This window comes from Heterodontus francisci, chromosome 4 (assembly GCF_036365525.1).
Source record: "Heterodontus francisci isolate sHetFra1 chromosome 4, sHetFra1.hap1, whole genome shotgun sequence".
NCBI lineage: Eukaryota > Metazoa > Chordata > Chondrichthyes > Heterodontiformes > Heterodontidae > Heterodontus > Heterodontus francisci.
The window spans coordinates 85,240,444-85,262,624 of NC_090374.1; the positions used below are offsets into that span (position 1 = coordinate 85,240,444).

The 22,181-nt window shown below is 43.1% G+C and overlaps 1 protein-coding gene across 7 annotated transcripts in view; it reads right to left on the reverse strand.

The window, feature by feature from the left end:
- fbxl17 (F-box and leucine-rich repeat protein 17) overlaps window positions 1-22,181 on the reverse strand; it is an 878,768-nt gene that overhangs the window by 29,994 nt on the left and 826,593 nt on the right. For 6 of the 7 annotated variants that reach the window (XM_068029789.1, XM_068029793.1, XM_068029792.1 and 3 more), the window contains one exon: window positions 11,631-11,773. In XM_068029789.1, coding sequence (XP_067885890.1) covers window positions 11,631-11,773 — 143 coding nt within the window. Of the gene's footprint in view, window positions 1-7,967; window positions 8,088-11,630; window positions 11,774-22,181 lie in introns of those variants that run through there. The other variant, XM_068029794.1, reaches the window with a different exon arrangement.

Genomic DNA, 22,181 nt, shown 5'->3' on the forward strand with positions numbered 1-22,181 from the left:
TTTTTCAATTGATTGTTTCATTGTAGTAATTTAATATCCACATATTTGAGTTGGTTTTGTGTTGCAATACGACTTGAATTAAGCCATAGTTATCAGAGCTAGCAAACCTGAATTTTAATGCACCTGACGTCTGAGTGCAGACTCTACTTCAAAAAGTGAAAATTATTGAACACAATTCCCTTCTTATTTACCTCCCTGCCTATTAGTTTAGTACTTGCCTGTTCACCACCATTAGTTAAGGGGATAAACATTTTAAATATAATTCACTTTTCTTTATTTTCGACATAATCTCCTACCATAATACACTAATTGGGAGTCAGCCAAATAGTGCGTCATGGTGCAGTATGTAATATAATGAGTCTCATTGATCGCTTCATAAGTAGAGAGTAGACAGCACAAGTATAGAGAGGCAAAGCCATTCCTTATGACACATTCACTGCTTTATCCTGCACTACACTTGGTAATTTATGGGAACAGAGATTTCAAACTTTCGCTAACTGTGCTAAGCTGAACCCTGTTCTTGTTTCCCTCATCTATGTTGGCCCTACTACATTGTAACAAATGATTAAAGTTTATTTTCCATGGCGTTACAATGGCCTATTGTTGTTGATTATCTGCAAATAATATTTCAACTCATTATATCCTCTTTTTGAGTGACATCTGATAAGGATAATACTGCATGGCAAAAAGGTCCATTTGGACTTAATGAGGAAAGCCTTCCTCTGCGTTACGTCAGCAGTCGGGGCATATAAAGTAAACACCACAGTGATCTGTTGAGGGCAGCAGGAGCACATACAGATTTTAAGCCAGAACTGTAGTAAGGTATCAACATGGAACTATTGTGGGTGAAACTGACTACAACCAGAAGAAAAACCCATAAGAGCACAAAAGACTGGCTGCAGAAGAACTTCCACATGCTGTACCAGACTTCAGGCAGGCTCTGCTAGATCATTTTCAACTAATTGCCTGATGACCCCCAATTCCTGGACAGTCATCTGTCCTGTCCAATCACCTACTGTACACTATTCAATATTGGCCAACGTTGCATATAGTACCATTTTTTGTTCCCTTTCTTCCAATAAACCAGTATCCAAGACCAGACGAATACTCTGAATATGAAGTTGCAAAAGTGCTACCAAATATTTATTCCTTGCAAGTGTTAGTGCTGTCAACCACCACCACCACCCCCCTGCCCCCCACCGCCCCTTTTATACATCGTGCTTCATTTTCCTTGAATCAATATGGTCTGCCTGCAGTGGAATCTGCTTCTATGTGCTCCCCTGGTGACTGAAGTCAGTGAGGTGGCTGTATTATTCTGAGTGTCAGCTGCAGCCTCTTGGGTCTGAAGTGGTTCTCTATATAATGTCAGCCTTGGCTCAGTTGCTGGCACTGTCGCTTCTGAGTCAAAAGATCACAGATTCAAGTCCCACTCCAGAGACTTCAGCACATAATCCACACTAATACTCTAGTGCGGTACTGAGGGAGTGCTGCACTGGCGGAGGTGTCATCTTTCAGATAAGACATTAGCCCTTTTAGGTGGACGTGAAAGATCCCATGGCAGTATTTCGAAGAAGGGCGAGGCAGTGTGCTATGGTTCCCTAGCCAATATTTATCCCCCAACCAATTGCACAAATGAGAATATCTGGTCATTTATCTCATTGCTGATTATGGGACCTTGCTCTGTGCAAATTGGCTGCTGTGTTTACTACATTACAATAATGACTATACTTCAAAACTACTTCATTGGCTACAAAGCGCTTTGGGACATCCTGAGGTCATGAAAGGCGCTATATAAATAATTTCTTAGCAATAGGAAAAACTTCTATCATGCAAACTATCTAAAGAAAGTCTGGCATACTCATTGCCGTGTTTCATGCATTGTATGTGACTGCACTTCAGAAAGTATTTCATTGGCTGTAAAGCACTTTGAGACATCCAGTGGTCATGAAAGGTGCTATATAAATGCAAGACTTTCTTTAGATAGTTTGCATGATAGAAGTTTTTCCTATTGCTAAGAAATTATTTATATAGCGCCTTTCATGACCACTGGATGTCTCAAAGTGCTTTACAGCCAATGAAATACTTTCTGAAGTGCAGTCACATACAATGCATGAAACACGGCAATGAGTATGCACGCAGCAAACTCCCACAACATTGGCCAGGACACCGGAGATAACACCTTTGCTCTTTTTTGAAAAAGTTTCATGGTATCTCTCACATCCACCTGAACAAGCAGACAGGGCTGTGATTGATTTTTGTGCTGAAGCCCTTAGTGGGACTTGAACCTAGAACCTTATGACATAGAGGCAAGAGTGCTACCCACTGAGCCACAGCTGATACCTACTCTATACTGGATTCCTTTTATATGCCTCTAAGAAAATATGCCCGTTTTCAAAATGACTATGGGCATATTTAAATAAACAAATTTCTTTGTCTTTGTGTGGCAAATATTCTATTGAAGCTATTTAGTTCAGCCAGTTTCATGGACTGATGTCAATGCAAGTTAATTGTATCAAAAGTTCCCTCATGTCTTTGAAATGTTAAATTTATGCAAAACATGTTCCTGGAACGAAGTTATTTGATCTGCAAGGTAAGTGTCAAAAACAATCAACTCACTAGAACCACCAGAAGTCTGAGACTTACCTGACTTTTAAAATTGATTAATAACATGGTTGCCTGTCTAGTGGGAAAGAAGTACTTTAGTGTGAAGTATCACAGCCTGCTTAGAATAAATGCTTCTGATTTTCCCCATTCGCCAGTTCCCAGTTTGTCTGTTTTTATCTATGTTGAAGCATTGTGAGGAGGCTTTGTACAGCAGAAGCACTCACTTTACATTTGTCAAAGACTCAGTTAAAAGAATCTGGAAAAAGTCACTGAAGGGCAGAAATTACAAGATTGAGCTGCCAACATGGAAAACATAAGAACATAAGAAATAAGAGCAGGAGTAGGCCATATGACTCCTCAAGCCTGCTCTGTCACTTAATAAGATCATGGTTGGTCTTTGACCTCAAACCCACTTTCCCACCCGATCCCATATTCCTTCATTTCCTTAGTATTCAAAAATCTATCAATCTCAGCCTTGAATATAATCAACAACTGAGCATCCACAGCCCTCTGAGGTAGAAAATTCCAAAGATTCACAACCCTCTAAGCGAAGAAATTTCTCCTCAATTCAGTCTTAAATGGCCGACTCCTTATCCTGAGGCTTTGCCACTGAATTCTAGGCTCTTCAGCCAAGGGAAACAAGCTTTCAGTATTTATCCTATAAAATCCTCTCAGAAGCTTATATGTTTCAATGATATCATCTCTCATTCTCCTAAATTTCAGAAAAAGGCCATTCTACTCACTCTCTTAAAGGACAACCCTCTTGCTCCAGGAATCAATCTAGTAAACCTTCATTGCACCTCGTCAAAGGGAAGTATATCCTTCCTTGGGTACGGAGGCCAAATCAGGTTTGAATAGTGCGGCAATACTGTACCCTCAATTCTGTCCTGTTTGCTTGTAGCTAGTGAGATTCTATGCTGACAATGGAGTTCTGCACTTTCAAAGCTTAGGAGTTTGTACTGTATTATTATTTTTTGAGGTAATTTAAAGTATTGTGCAGTGTGTGATGCTGCATTGTTAATTACTTGCTTTTTTTTTGCCTTGTGCAATTCTTATTCTTGTACATAAATTAGATTCGATGATGCCTTCTGACAGTGTGCGTCTCCCACTCTTTGGAATGGACAGGATAGCAGCTAGCTCAATTTTTGTGCAAAGTTTTTTGGTAAAAGGGGAATTGATGATCCTGTGACATGTTAATCCCATTCACAACATACAAAATGATGTCAATTTCAGATCACAGGAGATGTAGATCTGCTTATAAAAATTGCCTTTGGTCTTGAACAAGGATAACTGGGAGACAGACCAAATAGTAGAACCTTACTCTGACCTGATCTGACAATGTTAACACTGGGCACTGAATGTAGAATACTGTTCCTTTCCTCGGTTTGACTGGAGTATAAGGGTGTAAAGGGTTAATACAGAAGTGAAAGAGACCCCTCCCACTGTAAGAGGGATGATGTAACAGCCACATGAGATAGGCTGTTGAAGAAGGAGGAGGAGCAGCACAGAGATGCTAGCTTAGGTGGCTGGAGGAGTGTGTATATAGTATAATGTAAATAATAAATAGTTCTGAATTAACCTTTACCTGAGTCTTTCTCTAGAATGTCCTGCAACTCTACTGATACAACAACACACAATATGGTGGCAGCGGCGAAACAACAGTGAAGCAATGGTAAATCAGCAGATAAAACGATCAAGGAAATGGGGAGATCTCCCTACCTGGTGGGGAAGTGCCAGGAAAACAGCAGATCTAGTCAGAGGACTGCAACAAACTCAGGAGCTGCTCTGTAATCACAGACGACTGGGACAGTCAGTGAGAAAGCCCTGCAGCCTCTCAGACCACACCACAGAAGCATGGGGGTCTGCATTGGTACATCCAAGTCCAGTGATTGGATCTGAGTTTCAGCGCTGGGTGATGGTCGAGGATCGGGTGGGAGATTTTGTACAGGAGCCAGTAATGGTTAATGGCGCACTGGGTCAAAACCATGGGTAGAGAAGTCGATTTCTACTAGGAGTGTACTTTAGACCCCCAAATAGTGAGAGGGAGATAGAAGAACAAATATGTAGGTAAATTTCTGAGTGCAAAACAGGGCAATAATAGTTGGGGATTTCAACTACCCTAACATTAACTGGGATACAAACAGTGTGAAGGGCACAAAATTCTTGAACTGCATTCAAGAGAACTTTTTTAGCCAGCATGTAACAAGCCCAACGAGAGGGGGCGCAATTCTAGATTTAGTCTTAGGAAATGAAGCCGGGCAAGTGGATGAAGTAACAGTGGTTGACCATTTTGGAGATAGTGACCATAATACAGTTAGATTTAGCATTATTATGGAAAAGGACAAAGAGAGAACAGGAGTAAAAGTTCTAAATTGGTGGAAGGCAAATTTTACGAAGCTGAAAGGTGATCTGGTGAAAGTGGACTGGATACAGCTACTTGAAGGAAAATCGGTGGCAAACCAGTGGGAGGCATTCAAAGGTGAGATTCTATGTGCACAGTGTAGACAAGTCCCCACAAAGAAAAAGAGTGGTACTGCCAAATCTAGAACCCCCTGGTTATCTAGAAGCATACAGGGTAAGATAAAGCAGAAAAAGAAAGCTTATGACAGTCACAAAAAACTTAATACTTTAGAAAGCCTTGAGGAGTATAGAAAGTTCAGAGGTGAAGTAAAAAAGGAAATTAGGAAAGCAAAGATGAGACATGAAAAGTATTGGCAGGTAAAATCAAGGAAAACCAAAAAATGTTTTGTTAGTGCATTAAGAGCAAGAGAATAATTAAGGAAAGGGTAAGGCCTATCAGAGATGTACAAGATAACTTATGCATGGATGCAGAAGATGTGGGCAGGTTTCTTAATTAGTAACACAAACAAGAAATGCTGGAAATACTCAGCAGGTCTGGCAACATCTGTGGAGAGAGAAGCAGAGTTAATGTTTCAGGTCAGCGACCTTTCATCAGAACTGGCAAATATAAGAAATGTAACAGGTTTTAAGCAAGTAACGTGGGGGTAAGGCAAGAGATAACAAAAGAGGCGTTGACAGGACAGGGTTACGGAGAATAACTGACCAGAAGGTCATGGAGCAAAGGCATGACCTTCTGGTCAGTTATTCTCTGTAACCTTGTTCTACAAACACCCCCACTTTACTTGCTTAAAACCTGTTACATTTCTAATATCTGTCAGTTCTGATGAAGGGTCACTGACCTGAAACATTAACTCTGCTTCTCTCTCCATAGATGCTGCCAGACCTGCTAAGTATTTCCAGCATTTCTTGTTTGTGTTTCAGATTTCCAGCATCTGCAGTATTTTGCTTATATCTCTTAATTAGTACTTTGTCTCTGTCTTCACAAAGGAGAGGGATGATGCAGACATGATAGTTAAAGAGGAGGAGTGTGAAATACTACGATAAGGATGAGACAGGAAGTACTACAGGGTCTGACATCCTTGAAAGTGGAGAAATCACCAGGGCCAGATGGAATGTATCCCAGGATGCTAAAGGAAGCCAGGCAGGAAATAGCGGATGCTCTGAGGATCATTTTCAAATCCTCACTAGATACAGGCGAGGTACCAGAGTACTGGAGGTCTGCAAATGTTGTACCATTGTTTAAAAAGGGTGCGAGGGATAGGCCAAATAATTATAGGCCAGTCATTCTGACCTCAGTGGTGGGCAAATTATTAGAATCAATTCTGAGAGATAGGATAAACTGTCACTTAGAAAGGCATGGATTAATCAGGGATAGTTAGCATGCATTTGTTAAGGGAAGGTCATGTCTTGCTAAGTTAATTGAATTTTCTGAGGAAGTAACACAGAGGATTGATGAGGGTAGTGCAGTGGATGTTGTCGACATGGATTTTAGTAAGGCATTCGACAAGGTCCCACATGGCAGACTGGTCAGAAAAGTGAAAGCCCATGGGATTGAGGGGAATGTGGTGAGTTAGATCCAAAATTGGCTAAGTGACATGAAACAAAGGGTAATGATCGACAGATGTTTTTGCGAATGGAAAGCGATTTCCAGTGGCGTTCCACAGGGCTCAGTGTTGGGTCCTTTGCTGTTTGTGGTATATATTAATGATTTGGACTTGAATGTGGGAGGCATGATTGGGAAATTTGCAGATGACACAGAGATTGGCTGTGCAGTTGATGGTGAAACTGTATATCTAGATAGCTGTGGACTCCATAATGATATCAATGGTTTTGTTGAGTGGGCAGAAAAGTGGCAAATGGAATTCAATCCAAAGTATGAGGCAATGCATTTGGGGAGGATAAACAAAGCAAGGGAATACACAATAAATGGGAGGATATTGAGAGGGGTAGAGGAAGTGACAGACCTTGGAGTGTATGTCCACAGGTCCCTGAAGGTGGCAGGGCAGGTAGATAGAGTGGTGAAGAAGGCATATGGAATAAAACCTGGCTCGGGTATAAAATTAAAACCCGACCCAGGCCTGACATGACAACAGCCAACCCGAACCCGACCTGGGCCCGAGTCCTTTAATTTATTTTAATGCCCGACCTGACCTGAAAATAACAAACATATGAATGAAACAGAAAAAAACTGTAGATTAAAATGAGAACAATACGAACCAAAACAGTACAGTCCAGCCCAACCTGACCCGACCCGAGCCCGAATGCTGGACGCAGAATACAGACCCGACCCAACCTGAACCCGACACATGTAGTCGGGGTTGGTCGGGTTCGGGTCGGGTCACCAGGCTTTAATATGGAGTGCTTTCCTTTATTGGCAGAGGTATAGAATACAAAAGCAAGGATGTAACGCTGGAACTGTATAAAATGCTGGTTAGGCCACAGCTGGAGTATTGCGTACAGTTCTGGTCACCACATTACAGGAAGGACATAACTGGTCTGGAGAAAGTACAAAGGAGATTTACAAGAATGTTGCCAGGGCTTGAAAATTGCAGCTATGAGGAAAAATTGGATAGGTAGGGTTGTTTTCCTTACAACAGAGGGGACTGACGGGTGATTTAATTGAGGTGTACAAAATTATGAGGGGCCTAGATATAGAAAGGAAGGACCTGTTTCCCATAGGGTAGAGGTCAATTACCAGGGGGCACAGATTTAGGGTGATTGGTAGAAGGATTAGAGGGGACATGAGGGAAAACTTTTTCCACCCAGAGGATGGTGGGTATCTGGAATTCACTGCCCGGATCGGTGGTGGCAACAGAAACCCTCAACTCTTTTAAAAGATACCTGGACATGCACCTGAAGTGCTGTACCCTGCAAGGCTATGGGACCAGGTGCTGAAAGGTCCGATTAGCACGGCAGCTAGTTTTTTCAGCAGGCGCAGACCCGATGGGCTGAATGGCCTCTTTCCGTGCTGTAACTTTTCCATGGTTCTATTTTGGGCGAAGTAACGTCTCGGAAGTCGGGTGGAGTCAGCAGCTACTGTTCAGCCGGACTATGTAGAGAAAGTGCAGGAAAGGTCGGAAATCACGGGAAATCCCTAAGACTGCGAAAACCTCCATTCAAGCCTGTAAGATTTTAAAACAAAGAAAGCCTTATTAAAGTGAAGAAAGTAATATGGATTCAAAATTCGGAATGCCAGAAAGTTTCCAAGATCTTGAAGGTTCAAAATTGGTTTATTTGGAGGAAGAGATTCCTAAGGTTTAGGATTGCTTCCCAACTCCTTACAAAGGCAGAAGTTGAACAGGTCAACACCCTTTTATATTCTCTAGGAGCGATTGAAGATTATGTAATTGTTTGACAAGGGATCAACAAGGTTTCTGATAAATTTGAAGATGTCCTTCAAGCTTTTGACAAATATTTTAATTGTCTCAGCAATAAAATCTTGGAAAGAGGCAAATTTAAGAAGCGGGCACAGAAGATTGGTGAATCTGTAGACTCTTATATTAATGACCTTTATAGATTGGTAGAAGGTTGCAAAATACAGCGAATTAAAGGCAGAATTAATCAGAGACAGGATAGTCGCGGCATTGTGGATGAATTCTTGTCAGACCTGTTGCAATCCAAGGAAGACCTTACACTGGAAAAGGGCATTCAGATTGTTAGATAGGCTGAAGTTCACAAACAGAACAGGGACATCCTACAAGCAGAAGACAAGCTGTGGATGAGAAGGAGTCCAATCCTGTACAATTTGTTAAACCAAAGCCAGGGAAACACTTTGTGGAACAGAAAAAACATACAGGTGAGAAGGGGCATGACACAGGAAAACCTTGCCAATGATGTGGAGCCAGGAAGGCCCACAGATGAGAGCAGTGCCCAGCATATAAAGTTGAGTGCTTTAAGTGTGGAAAAAACTGGACACTATGGGAAGATGTGCCACAGCAAATTTTCTTTGCTTAAGGGTACAAAGCAGAAGACCTTCACTCAAAGAGCAATGAATCAAGTACAGCAATACCCACAAGAGACAGAACCAGGAGAGTTCTTGGTAGAAATCAGTAACCCAGACCAAGATTTCTGGACAGCAGACATCTACATGAATGGGCAACTCATGAATTTTAAGCTTAACACAGGGGCAAGTCACGGTATTGTCTGATCAAGAGCCATGGGTGAAGTGACATTACCTGCAACTGACAGATATACAGTTGCATGGTCCAGGTAGGACACAACTGAGCGTAAAAGGCAAACTCCAAGCAACTCTTCAGCATAGAGGGAGACAACTGGTAGAGACCTTTATATAGCTTACACAATCAAGAATTTTCCTTACTGAGCAGAAATGCATGCATAGAAGGCAGTTGATTATGAAGGTAGCTGAAGTCGAGCAAACAAAGGTAAATAATTCCTTCCAATTGTCAGCTTATGCGTTATTGAGGGCAACGGAAGATTATCCATCACAGGAAGACGTGAAGTTTGTATGTGACATCGAATCTTATTTGCAACACACAGCACAAAATTGGCCTTCAAGCGCACAGAAGTTGCAAGAATTACAACAAGCACAGAAGAATGATGATGAGAACATCCACATTAGACAATATTGTGCACAAGAGGGGCCACAAGAAAGTCCAGGAGGGAGAACAATGAAGAAGTTCCATGAGTATAGGAAATATTTTACCATGATTGATGACTTATTTGTTTACAATGAATGAATTATTATTCCTATTTCAATGAGATCAGATATCTTAGATCAATTACACCAAGGCCATTTGGGTGTAACCAAGTGCAGAGCGAGGGCACAATCTTCGGTATGGTGGTCTGGGATATCTAAGGATATCGAGACCATGATCAACAACTGTCAGATATGTGTGATACAAAGGCCAGAACAGTGCGAACGTCTGTTGACTACCTAATTTCCAACAAAACCTTGGCAAAGGCTCGGCATGGATTCAGGTGGATAGGAGTCCGATGATTACATTTTATGACCACAGAGGTAGTTATCAGAATCCTTCAGGATATCTTCGCGACACATGGGATTCCAGATGAAATATCAGACAACGCACCACAGTTCGTGAATGAATATTTTACGCAGTTTGCCACGAAGATGGGCTTTCAGCATCTTACGAGCTCACCGAGGCATCTGCAATCCAATGTCGAGGCAGAATGAGGTGTGCAAAACAATAAAATCTTTACACAAGAAAAATGAAGATCTTTCTATCTCACTCCTAATTTATCATTCAATGCTGCTAATGTGTGGATTATTGCCAGCTGAATTACTAATGTGAAAGAAGCTAAGAGTACAGCTTCTGGTATTGACTCAACAGGATTGAAGACTCAAGTCTACAAGAAAGTTTGTGAAAGAGAAAACTCCAGCAGAAGGAAACAAACCCAGAATTATAATAGAAGATTTTGAGCGAGAAGCTTACCCAAATTAAACAATGGTCAAAAAGTTTGGATATGTGACCTGGAACGAGAAGGTACAGTAATCTATAAACATGAGGACTATCAGCGATTGTATGTCATACGAACGAATGAAGGGAACATACAGGGAATCAGAGGAATATCATTCTTATTCCATAAAAGCAACAGCCAGTAATCCATCTGCAAGATTCAGATGAAGATGAACAAACCCAAACTGAACAAAATACTACAACCTGTAGAAACAAAACACCAAGTCAATAACCCAGATTTACTACAAAGACTACTGATCGTCCTAGACAGATTACAACCAGATCGGGGAGAGTTGTCAGACCTCTGATGAGACTGCATCTGTAAAGTCAGAGACTTGGAGGGAGACAGGATAGTAGAGAGGTGATAAATGTATATATGCTTGGAAAAATGTTGCATAAAGACTTGGGGGGCAGATGAAGTATAAGGGTGTAAAGAGCTAATAAAATAAAAGGCAGTGAGAGAGACCGCTCCTTCTCTAAGAGGAATGATGTAACAGTCACATAAGATAGGCTGGTGGGGGAGGGGGGGGGGGGAAAGAGAAGAAAAAGGAGCAGCTAGGATGCTAGTTTAGGTGGCTTGAGGAGTATGTATATAGTATATTGTAAATAATAAATAGTTCTGAGTTAACCTTTACCTGAGCCTTTCTCTAGAATGCCCTGCAACACTACAAATACAACAACGCATAACACTGACAACCCCACAAATTCACCAACGGAAAGGAAAAGGAATGATGACAGACTGGTAAATGACTTTTTCCACAGATGCAGTTCATTTATCCCCACCACCATTCTGTGTGGGAGAAGGGGAATATATCAGGATTATTTGTTAATCCTTTCCTAAATTGTGCAATTAAGCCACTAATCTTAGAAAATATTACAGTAGACCACCCCAGAGAATAAGCATCTTTGCCTTAAACATGAAAGCTGGTCTGAGAAAGATACTAGGTAATCATGGGAGAAGGATTGGTGGGTATTGCAGTTATTTTGTATTTTATGCACGCCACATTTTGATTTGCAAAATATTTAAGACTTCCTTCTTTAAAAAGTTATTTAATTTCTTCAATATAGCATGCATATTCTTATAAAATAGATAAACTGTGGCTTCCCTAATTGTGTTGGGTTTGTGACCATTATAAAATCGAACATACCAGACAGCTATTAAACAAGTCAATAAAACATTAACATGGCAAAGTTGCACTAATTTTAAGTGCATTCAGTGAAGCTTCCTACCTTATCACACCTCATAAGCCCCAAGTACCTAAGGGACTTGCTCGTCTGCGAAATCTGGGTTGCTCCCTTATCTGTGATTTCTTTGCACCAGCCAACGTCCACTGTTTCAATAGTTGTACTGTACTGTCCAATTGCTATCAGAGCTGCAATAAATAAAGAATTGTCAATTTGTTGAGTGCACAATCATTATAATCACATTAATGTAAGGTGGTAATTACCAGAGGCCAGTATTTCACCAGCTGCTGACTCTTAACTGTTCTTGACTTGACTACTGGGAAGGGTGTAAGTGTAACTGGAGATGACATACTCAATGAATCCCCACTTTTCTCAAAAAGTAACATACTGCTCAATTTAAAATCACCAAAGAGAAAGCAGCAGGCAGCACAGTGATTAGGAGGCTCACTTTACACCATAATTGATTCCAGATCTATCTAAATCACCCTGCATTGTTTGTCTACCCCTCAGACAATAGATACAAGTGATTGAGGGAAGGATGAAGTAGAAAAAGAGTGCAAGGGAAAGAGGAATGCAATAACTCAGTTACGCTGTCAAGGATCCAGTAACCTGGCCAAGAGTAGATGTATGAAAGGAAATAAATAATTTACACTTATAATGCCCCTTACTATGTTGGTGAAATGTCACCTGGAATGAGTTGCATTGCAAAGTTCCCGTTATGTCAATAAATGTGACAGCTATTTAAAACAGAGTAAAATCCCACAAACAGCAATGTGATGAATGATCAGTTAATCTGAATTTTTCATTAGTAACCACTTTCGGACTGAGTGTCTTGCTGGGGCTTCAAAATCTGCTGACTGAAAGATATTTCTTTTCTCTCATGCAACTGTTGGGCTCATCTTAGTGAGCCTGCTGTGGGTATGGGTAATCATACGGGAGGTGGCCATTTTACATAATGGAGGCACGGGGCCCATCCACACAGCGATGGCATGATGCAAGACACCGAATACGGCTTCAGATGACTCCGGTGCAGATGTTGGTGCCATATTTAAAGGCTTGCCAGCCCTGCTTGTATTACTTCTCTGCACTCATTTGTTGCTCACTGCTCTAAACTGTGACCCGTTTTGCGGAGACTTTGGACCCCACGACCCCGCCAAGGTGGACCCTGCAGGAAAGCAGAAGCAAGACACAGGATTGCCCCACTGTTTACTGATGTCTCCCTCCAGATTCTCCTCCAGACTGCAAGGGAAAGTGGGAGGTCCTCTTCCCCAGCGATGGCAAGAGGAGGTCATTCTGCCTGACCAAGCAAGCCTGGATGGAGATCGCAGAGGAGGTCAGCAGCCATGGGGTCACTCCATAGAACTGGGTACAGTGCCACAAGAGGGTCAATGACCTCCTTTGTTTTGCCAAGGTGAGTGCTCCTCACCCCTCTACTTTTTAGTGATTGCAAGTGGCTATGCCGGAGGAAGCGGGACTTTGGAGGGAAGCACCACAACAGCGATGGCAGAGGGGTTTAGGCATCACCTCATCCTGATAGATGCATGGCTGCATCTTGGCTACAGGCCACCTTCTTTCACAGCTCACACCCATTAACTCCCCCGAGAGTGGAAGGGAGGAGGAGCTATGTGTGAAAACGCAGGAGGGGAGAAGGGGCTGACACTAGCAGAACTGTCATGTTGATCTCTCTGTGAAGTATGACTATCTCCATCTTTCCACTTACAGGACAAGAGGGCCGACAACAGGGGGGAGACAGTCCAAACTGGTGGAGGCATACCGGATCCTCTGCCTCTGACCACAGCTGAGGAACAGGTGTTAAAATTGGCAGGGGCACAGGGCGGCTGCGCCATATTGGATGGAGGGACTGCAGCCTCCATGCGAGAGAGTGAGGATTGGCTTCCATCAACATACAGTTTACTTCTGGGCGGCGCAGTGGCGCAGTGGTTAGCACCGCAGCCTCACAGCTCCAGCGACCCGGGTTCAATTCTGGGTACTGCCTGTGTGGAGTTTGCAAGTTCTCCCTGTGTCTGCGTGGGTTTCCTTCGGGTGCTCCGGTTTCCTCCCACATGCCAAAGACTTGCAGGTTGATAGGTAAATTGGCCATTATAAATTGCCCCTAGTATAGGTAGGTGGTAGGGAAATATAGGGACAGGTGGGGATGTGGTAGGAATATGGAATTAGCGTAGGATTAGTATAAATGGGTGGTTGATGGTTGGCACAGACTCGGTGGGCCGATGGGCCTGTTTCAGTGCTGTATCCCTAACTAAACTAAATATGGTTGGCATGATGAGATCTGCACAGACTAACCCACACGTTTGTGTTCTCTCATGCAGGTCGGTGTCAGCAGGAGACTCAACCAGAAGGGGGACAGACATCCACATCTGAGGAGGAGGAGCACTCAAATGATGCACTGTCCCATGACTCCCCTGCACCTTCCACCAGCACAGATACTTTCACCTCAGTGGGTTTCCATTCAGCTGTAGAATCAGGGTCACAAGCTGGTGAAAGCATCACACACACCCGAGCAATTGGCTGAGGCTGAGATAGCCAGGGCCTCTGACAGTCGAAAGTGTGTGTGTGGCCAAGCCCAAGCTGAGCCCCAGGCTGATGGTAAGCCTCTGGTGTCAACAGCACGCGGCATGTTGGAGATGATACGAGTGTTGCCATGTTTCAGGTATATGAGTGCATGGCATCCTCCATCGAGAGGTTGGTGACCCTCATGGAGAGCCAAATCCCACAAATGCGCACAGACCTGCACACCATCGCCTTGGATACAAGCTTGACCCAGCAGCGGCAAGGCGAGAGATGGATGAGGCGCCTGGAATCTTCTCCAGCTCCTCGTCCTTCTCTGGTGAGCAGGGAGGGTCAAGTGAGCCTTGAAAGCGAGGAGGAGAGGCTGACCTCCACAGAAAATCTCCCAGAAATACTACGGAACCAAGGGACTTGTAAAAATGAGGAACTGAGAGAAATTAGTATCAATAAAGAGATAGTACTCAAAAAATTAATTGTATTGAAAGTTGATAAATCCCCTGGCCCCAATGAGCTACATCCCAGAGTATTTAAGGAGTTGACTATAGCGATAGTGGATACATTGGTGGTTATCTTTCAAAATCCTATAGATTCTGGAAGAATTCCTGCAGACTGGAAAGTAGCAAATGTAACCCCACTATTTAAGATAGGAGCGAGAGAGAACTACAGACCTGTTAGTTTGACATAAGTAGTAGGGAAAATGTTAGAATCTATTATAAAGGAGATAACTGGACACTTGGAAAATAATAATACGATTGGACAGAGTCAACATGGATTTATGAAAGGGAAATCATGTTTGACAAACTTGTTGGAGTAGCATAGATAAAGGAGAACCAGTGGATGTGGTGCATTTGGATCTTCAGAAGGCTTTTTATAAGGTCCCAGACATGAGGTTAGTAAACAAAGTTAGAGCACATGGGATTGGGAGGAATATACTGCTATGGATTGAGAACTGATTAACAGAGAGAAAGCAGAGAGTAGAATTTTTTTTTCTATTCATTCATGGGATGTGGGCATTGCTGGCCAGGCCAGCATTTATTGCCCATCCCTAATTGCCTTTGAAAAGGTGGTGGTGAGCTGCCTTCTTGAACCGCTGCAGTCCATGTGGGGTAGGTACACCCACAGTACTGTTAGGAAGGGAGTTCCAGGATTTTGACCCAGCGACAGTGAAGGAACGGTAATATAGTGCCAAGTCAGGATGGTGTGCGACTTGGAGGGGAACTTGCAGGTGGTGGTGTTCCCATGCATTTGCTGCCCTTGTCCTTCTAGTTGGTAGAAATCGTGGGTTTGGAAGGTGCTGTCTAAGAAGCCTTGGTGCATTGCTGCAGTGCACCTTGTAGATGGTGCACACTGCTGCCGTTGTGCGTCGGTGGTGGAGGGAGTGAATGTTTGTAGATGGGGTGCCAATCAAGCGGGCTGCTTTGTCCTGGATGGTGTTGAGCTTCTTAAGTGTTGTTGGAGCTGCACCCATCCAGGCAAGTGGAGAGTATTCCATCACACTCCTGACTTGTGCCTTGTAGATGGTGTACAGGCTTTGGGGAGTCAGGAGATGAGTTATCCGCTGCAGGATTCCTAGCCTCTGAATAAATGGGTCATTCTCAGGATAGCAGGCTGTTACTAGTGGGGTATCGCAAGGATCAGTGCTTGGCCACAGTTGTTCACAACCTATATAAATGATTTGGATGTGGGGACCAAATGTAATATTTCCAAATTTGCTGATGACACAAAACTAGGTGAGAGGTAAGGTGTGAGGAGGATGCAAGTAGGCTACCAGGGGATTTAGACAGGCTTAGTGAATAGGCAAGAACATGGCAGATGGAATATAATGTGAATAAGTGTGAAGTGATTCACTTTGTTAGAAAAAACAGAAAGAAATGGTGAGACGTTGCCAAGTGTTGGCGTCTAAAGAGACCTGGGTGCCCTTGTTCGTGAGTCACTAAAAGCTAGTATGCAGGTGCAGCAAGCAATTCGCAAGGCAAATGGTATGTTGGCCTTCATTGTCAGGGGATTTGAGTACATGAGTAAAGATGTCTTGCTGCAATTGTATAAAACCTTGGTGAGTCTGTGTCTGGAGTATTGTGTACAGTTTTTGTCTCCTTATCTAAGGAAGAATACACTTGCTATAGAGGGAGTGCAATGGAGGTTCACCAGACTAATCCCTGGGATGGCAGAATTGTCTTATGAGGAGAGATTGCAGAAACTGGGCCTGTATTCTCTAAAGTTTCGAAGAATAAGAAGTGGTCTCATTGAAACTTACAAAATTCTTACAGAGCATGGCAGGGTAGATGTGGATAGGATGTTTCCTCTGGCTGGTGAGTCTAGAACCAGGGGACACAGTCTCAGAATAAAGGCCATTTAAGACTGAGATGAGGAGGAATTTCTTTACTCAGAGGGTGGTCAATCTGTGGAACTCTCTACCCCAGAGGGCTATGGAAGCTCAATCATTGAGCATGTTCAAGACAGAAATCTATAGATTTCTGGATACTAATCACATCAAGGGATATGGGGATAGTGGGGAAAAATGGTGTAGAGGCAGGTGATCAACCATGATCTGTTTGAATGGCAGAGCAGGTATGACGGGCCGAATGGCCTACTCCTGCTCCTATTTCCTATGATCCTACGATCCGCCAGTGAGCCCAGCTCCAAAAGCCACAAAGCCTGAGTTGAGTCCTCCACCAGTGCAGGACACTCTCAGACAGCCGGGGCCCTCCAGGCCTCAGGCAGCCAGAGGGCAGCCACTAAAGTCATCACAGGCCAAGGGGCAGCGTGATCAGCAGCCTGCCTCCAGCCCAGCTGCTGTTGCTGGGTTCACACCTCATAGAAGCACTCGCACACGGTTCAAGAAAAGCACCGAGGGGGTTCACAGATATTTGATATCTGACATCTGATGCTTCATATTAAGTTCTTTTGGTCCAAGCCAATAACGTTCATTGTGTAAAAGTGATTATTCTATCATGCCTTGACTGTGATCTGCTGACTTCACCCTTCTCCCTCAGTGGAATGCCAGTGCAAGCACAGCTCTCATTTAAATATGATCTCCCATAGGCACTAGCATGTGTTTCAGCTGGACGCTAGGCACAGAAAATAAATAGAAAGGAGGCAATAGACTGCATATGGTGAGGGGAGTCTTTATTGGATTCTCTGTGAGTGGACATGAGGGTGGCTGGAAGCGGGTAATTATGAGATTGTCTCTTGCCTCCTCAGCAAGGCACTCAATCTGCCTGGCCTCTGGTGCAAGGGCTTCAATATCCAGTGCTGCTTGCTCCTCTCTCTCCTCTGCATCTTCGTCGGTGGAGGAGTGTCATTCAATCACGTCCTCAACATGCAAGGCCTCCCACTTGCAGAGCCCCCGAGACCCCGATTTCCCTTGCAGAGCCCCAGAGACCCTGACCGCACCCCCCGCTCCTCCTTTGCAGAGTGCACCGCACTGCTGTCTGAAAATGGCCTCTTCCCCTATGCAGTGCTGTTCATGGCTGCCTACCCATTGTGGCACTGAAGCCTCTCGCCTAGGTGTCACCAGCTTTTAATGGTCCACTTAATCACAAGCCCCCATTGAATTGCTATGAATTAGATACAAATACATTGAAATTAACTGCTCAGCCATGTAAGATACATTCCTGTCGTGTCAGGGCTGCGATTCTGCCTTGGTGCTTTCCCACCACTGACTAAATCCGGAATCGATGCCACTGCGCCGATTTTCGGGCGGATGCGATTCTCCGTCCCCCAGACCACCATTTCCGCTTCAAACGGCTGCACAAGATTCTGTGCATTCTTTGCACTTCTTCAGTACTGCACTGAAGTCTCAGCCTAGATTGTGCGCTCAGGTCTCTGGAGTGGGGCCTTGACCCACAACCTTCTGACTTTGCGGCAAGGCAGATACCAAAATTATGACCACCTCATTTGTTATTTCAAGATATATCTATTCGCTGTTGAAGGGTTTCTATACTCTGCCATGTAAGAGTCATATGTACTTCTCAATATCACACACACAATGAAAATCAAATCTACGAAGTAAGCTTTAGTTACCTTTAAGCGATCTAGCTTGCTCGTGGACACTAAATTTGTTAAAAATTGTGAGGAAAAGCTGGTGGGATTAAGGTATGTGAAAAGGGAAACTATGTTCAAGAAACAAGGAAGACCATGCTAAAGATAATATGACACTCATTTGTTTCAGTCATAGATCCTCCCCATATTTTAGCATTATGGTCCAATAAAAAAAGATGAATTTCCAGTTTAAGTACTAATCTGCCTAACAGAATGTCATTTTGGAAGATAAGTGCACTTGGTAGTCATTTGCCTTGCAATGAAGTATACAAAGACTCTTTCCATGCTGACCAAATGATATGGTCATAGCTCAAATGAAATTCATCTATTGACTGTCACCCCAAAATATTAAGATAAACATTCCACGGTCTAACAACAGATTGCAGTTACTTAAATCTTTAGTTTTAAGTCAAAGCAGTAACTGTCTAAATTTAGAAAAATCTTTAGCCCCACAGGTATAGTATGCAAGCACTCTACTAAACATGACATTTTCTTAATTTGTTCATGGGATGTGGGGATCGCTGGTAAGACCGGAATTTATTGCCCAACCCTAATTGCCCTTCAGAAAGTGGTGGGGAACTGCCTTCTTAAACTGCTGCAGTCTGTGTGGTGTAGGTATACCTACAATGTGGATGTCGCGTAGTCTGTGTGGGTTAGGTACACCTACAATGTAGGTGTGGTGTAGTCTGTGTGGGGTAGGTACTCCTACAACGCTGTTAGGGAGGGAGTAACAGGATTTTGGCCCAGCGAGAATGAAGTAGCAGTGACATATTCCAAAATAAGGGTGATGTGTGATTTGGGAAGGGACCTTGCAGGTGATGTTTCCATGTGCCTGCTGACCTTATTCTTCTAGATAAAAGATGTCTGGTTTGGAAGGTGCTATTGTGGGTTTTGGAAGGTGCTAGTGAACAAGCTTTGGCGAGTTGCTGCAGTGCCCCTTGTAGATGATATACTCTACATCCACTGTACATCGGTGGTGGAGGGACTGAATGTTTCAGGAGGTAGACAGGGTACCAATTAATAGTGCTGCTTTGTCCTGAATGGTGTCGAGCTTCTTGAGCGCTGTTAGAACTGCACTCATCAGGGAAATGAAGAATATTCCATCATACTCCTGACTTGTGCTTTGTAGATGGTGGAAAAGTTTTGGGGAGCCAGGAGGTGAATTATTCGCCGCAGAATTCCCAGTTTCTGAGCTGCTCTTGCAGCCACACTTCTTATGTAGCTGGTCCAATTCAGTTTCTGGTCAATGGTGAGCCCCAGGATGTTGGTGGAGGATTTAGCGATGGTAATGCCGTTGAATGTCAAAGGGTGGTGGTTAGATTCTCTTTTATTGGAGAAGGTCATTGCTTGGCACCTACAAGGCATCTAAATTATACTATAAACTCCTTGAACATTTGCATTTCTGTCCTGTTAAAGGGACTTGCATAAAATTTTGCCAGGGTTGTTCGATGTAACATAGGAACGTAGGAACAGGAGTAGGCCATTCTGCCCATTGAGCTTGCTCCACCATTCAATTAGATCATGGCTGATCATCTGCCTCAACATCACTTTCCCATGCTATCTCCATATCCTTTGATGTCATTTGTCTCCAGAAATCTACTGATTTCTGTCTTGAACATGTTCAGTGATTGAGCATTTTGGGTTAGGACCAGAAGCGATTGCGGGGATGAAAGGCTAAAGGTAACTAGGATAGGATGGGAAGATACTATGGAGGGATTTTAAAGTAGGGACAAGAATTTTGGAGTCAACTTGTTGGGGCATGGGGGATCCAATACAGCTTAGAGAAATCAGGAATGATGACAGTGTGGAACTTCACATGGACATCAGTATTTTGAATGAGTAACTTATGGACGGATAGGTTTGGGAAGCAAAATTACACATTATCAACCCAAACAGCATTATTCAACCACAACAGCAGTCTGAGATACTACAGTGATTCCTTGTGTGCCCAGGAAAATGTTACTTCATAGAATCATGCTGGCTATTTGGCTCATTGTGCCTGTGTCAGCTCTTTGAAAGAATTCTCCAGTTAGTCCCACTCTCTTGCTCGTTTCCCATAGCCCTGTAAACTTCTTTCTTTCAAGTATTTATCCAATTTCCTTTTGAAAGTTACTATTAAGTCTGCTTCCAACATCCTTTCAAGCAGTGCATTCCAGATCATAACAACTTGTTATAATAACATAAACACTTCATAGTTATCCAGCACAGGAACAACTCCTCTTCAGCGCTGGTTCAGTTCAGGACTCTGCGAAATGAAAACATTCCAACTGTGGCATGTTAGGCTGTATAAGAAGGGATCTGTTTTCCCATTATAAATGCTGGAATCTATTATTATAAGGGACGTGGTAACAGAGCAATTAAAAAATCATAGTACGTTTGGATTTATGAAAGGGAAATCCTGTTTGACAAATCTGTTAGTATTTTGAGGTTGTAACGAGCAGGGTGGATAAAGGAGAAGCAGTGGATGTAGTGTATTTGGATTGTCCAAAAGGATTCGAAAAGGTGCCATACAAGAGGTTATTACACAAAATGTAGGGCTCATGGGATTGGTTAACGGACAGAAAACAGATAGTAGGAACAAACAGGTGAATTGTCGGAATGGCAGGCCGTAACTAGTGGGATACCGGAAGGATCAGTGCTTGGGCCTCAGCTATTTACAATTTTTATTAATGACTTAGATGAGGGGACTGAATTTAACATATCCAAGTTTGCTGATGATATAAAGCTACAAAAGTAAGCTGTAAGGAGGTTGCAAAGAAACTGCAAAGGATCATAGACAGATGAAATATAATGTGGAGAAATGTGAAGTTATCGACTTTGGCATGAAAAATAGAACAGCAGAATTTTTTTTTTAAGGTGAGTGACTGGGAAATGTTGATATTGAGAGGGACCTGGGTGTCCTTTTACACGAATCACAGAAAGTTAACATGCAGATACAGCAAGCAATTAGGAAAGCAAATGATATGCTAGCCTTTATTACAAAGGAATTTGAGTATAAGAGAAAAGAAGTCTTACTGCAATTATACAGGGTGCATTTTTGGTCTCCTTACCTAAGGAAGGACATACTTGCTGTTGAGGGAGTGCAACAAAGGTTCACTAGACTGATTCCTGGGATGAGGGTATTGTCCGATGAGGAGAGATTGAGTAGACTAGGCCTATATTCCCTAGAGTTTAGTAGAATGAGAGGTCATCTCAGTGAAACAAAATTCTTAAGGGGTCTGACAAAGTAGAAAGTGGGAGGATGTTCCCCCTGGCTGGGGAGTCTAGACCTAGGGATCACGGTTTCAAAATAAGGAGTCAGCCATTTAGGACTGAGATGAGAAGAAATTTCTTCACGCACAGTGGCGCAGTGGTTAGCACCACAGCCTCACACCTCCAGCGACCCGGGTTCAGTTCTAGGTGCTGCCTGTGCGGAATTTGCAAGTTCTCCCTGTGACCGCGTGGGTTTCCGCCGGGTGCTCCGGTTTCCTCCCACAGCCAAAAACCTGCAGGTTGATAGGTAAATTGCCCATAGTGTAGGTAGGTGGTAGGAGAATGGTGGGGATGTGGTAAGGAATAGGGGATTAAGGTAGGATTAGTATAAATGGGTGGTTGTTGGTCGGCAAGATTGTGTATCTTTGGAATTCTCTACCCCAGAAGGATATGGGTGCTCAGTCATTGAGTATATTCAATAAAGGATTGTTAGATTTTTGGATGCTAAGGAATCAAGGGATATGTGAATAGACAGCAAAGTGGAGTTGAGGTAGAAGATCAGCCATGATCATGTTGAATGGCGGAGCAGGCTTGGATGGCTGAATGGCCTACGCTGCTCCTATTTGTTATAAGCTATGAATAATAACTGGTTACAAATTGGGATGTACTTATCTAACAAAATAGTTCCCTACCGTTCTTACATTTCATTTAGTTTTTGACAATACACTAGAAAAGATCACTGGAAGATGCTTGTACTTATCCAGGAGTGTTTTGGTTAAAAAAAAGCCAAAACTGCTACACAGAAAGCATCGCTACTTCAGCAGAGTAGAACCA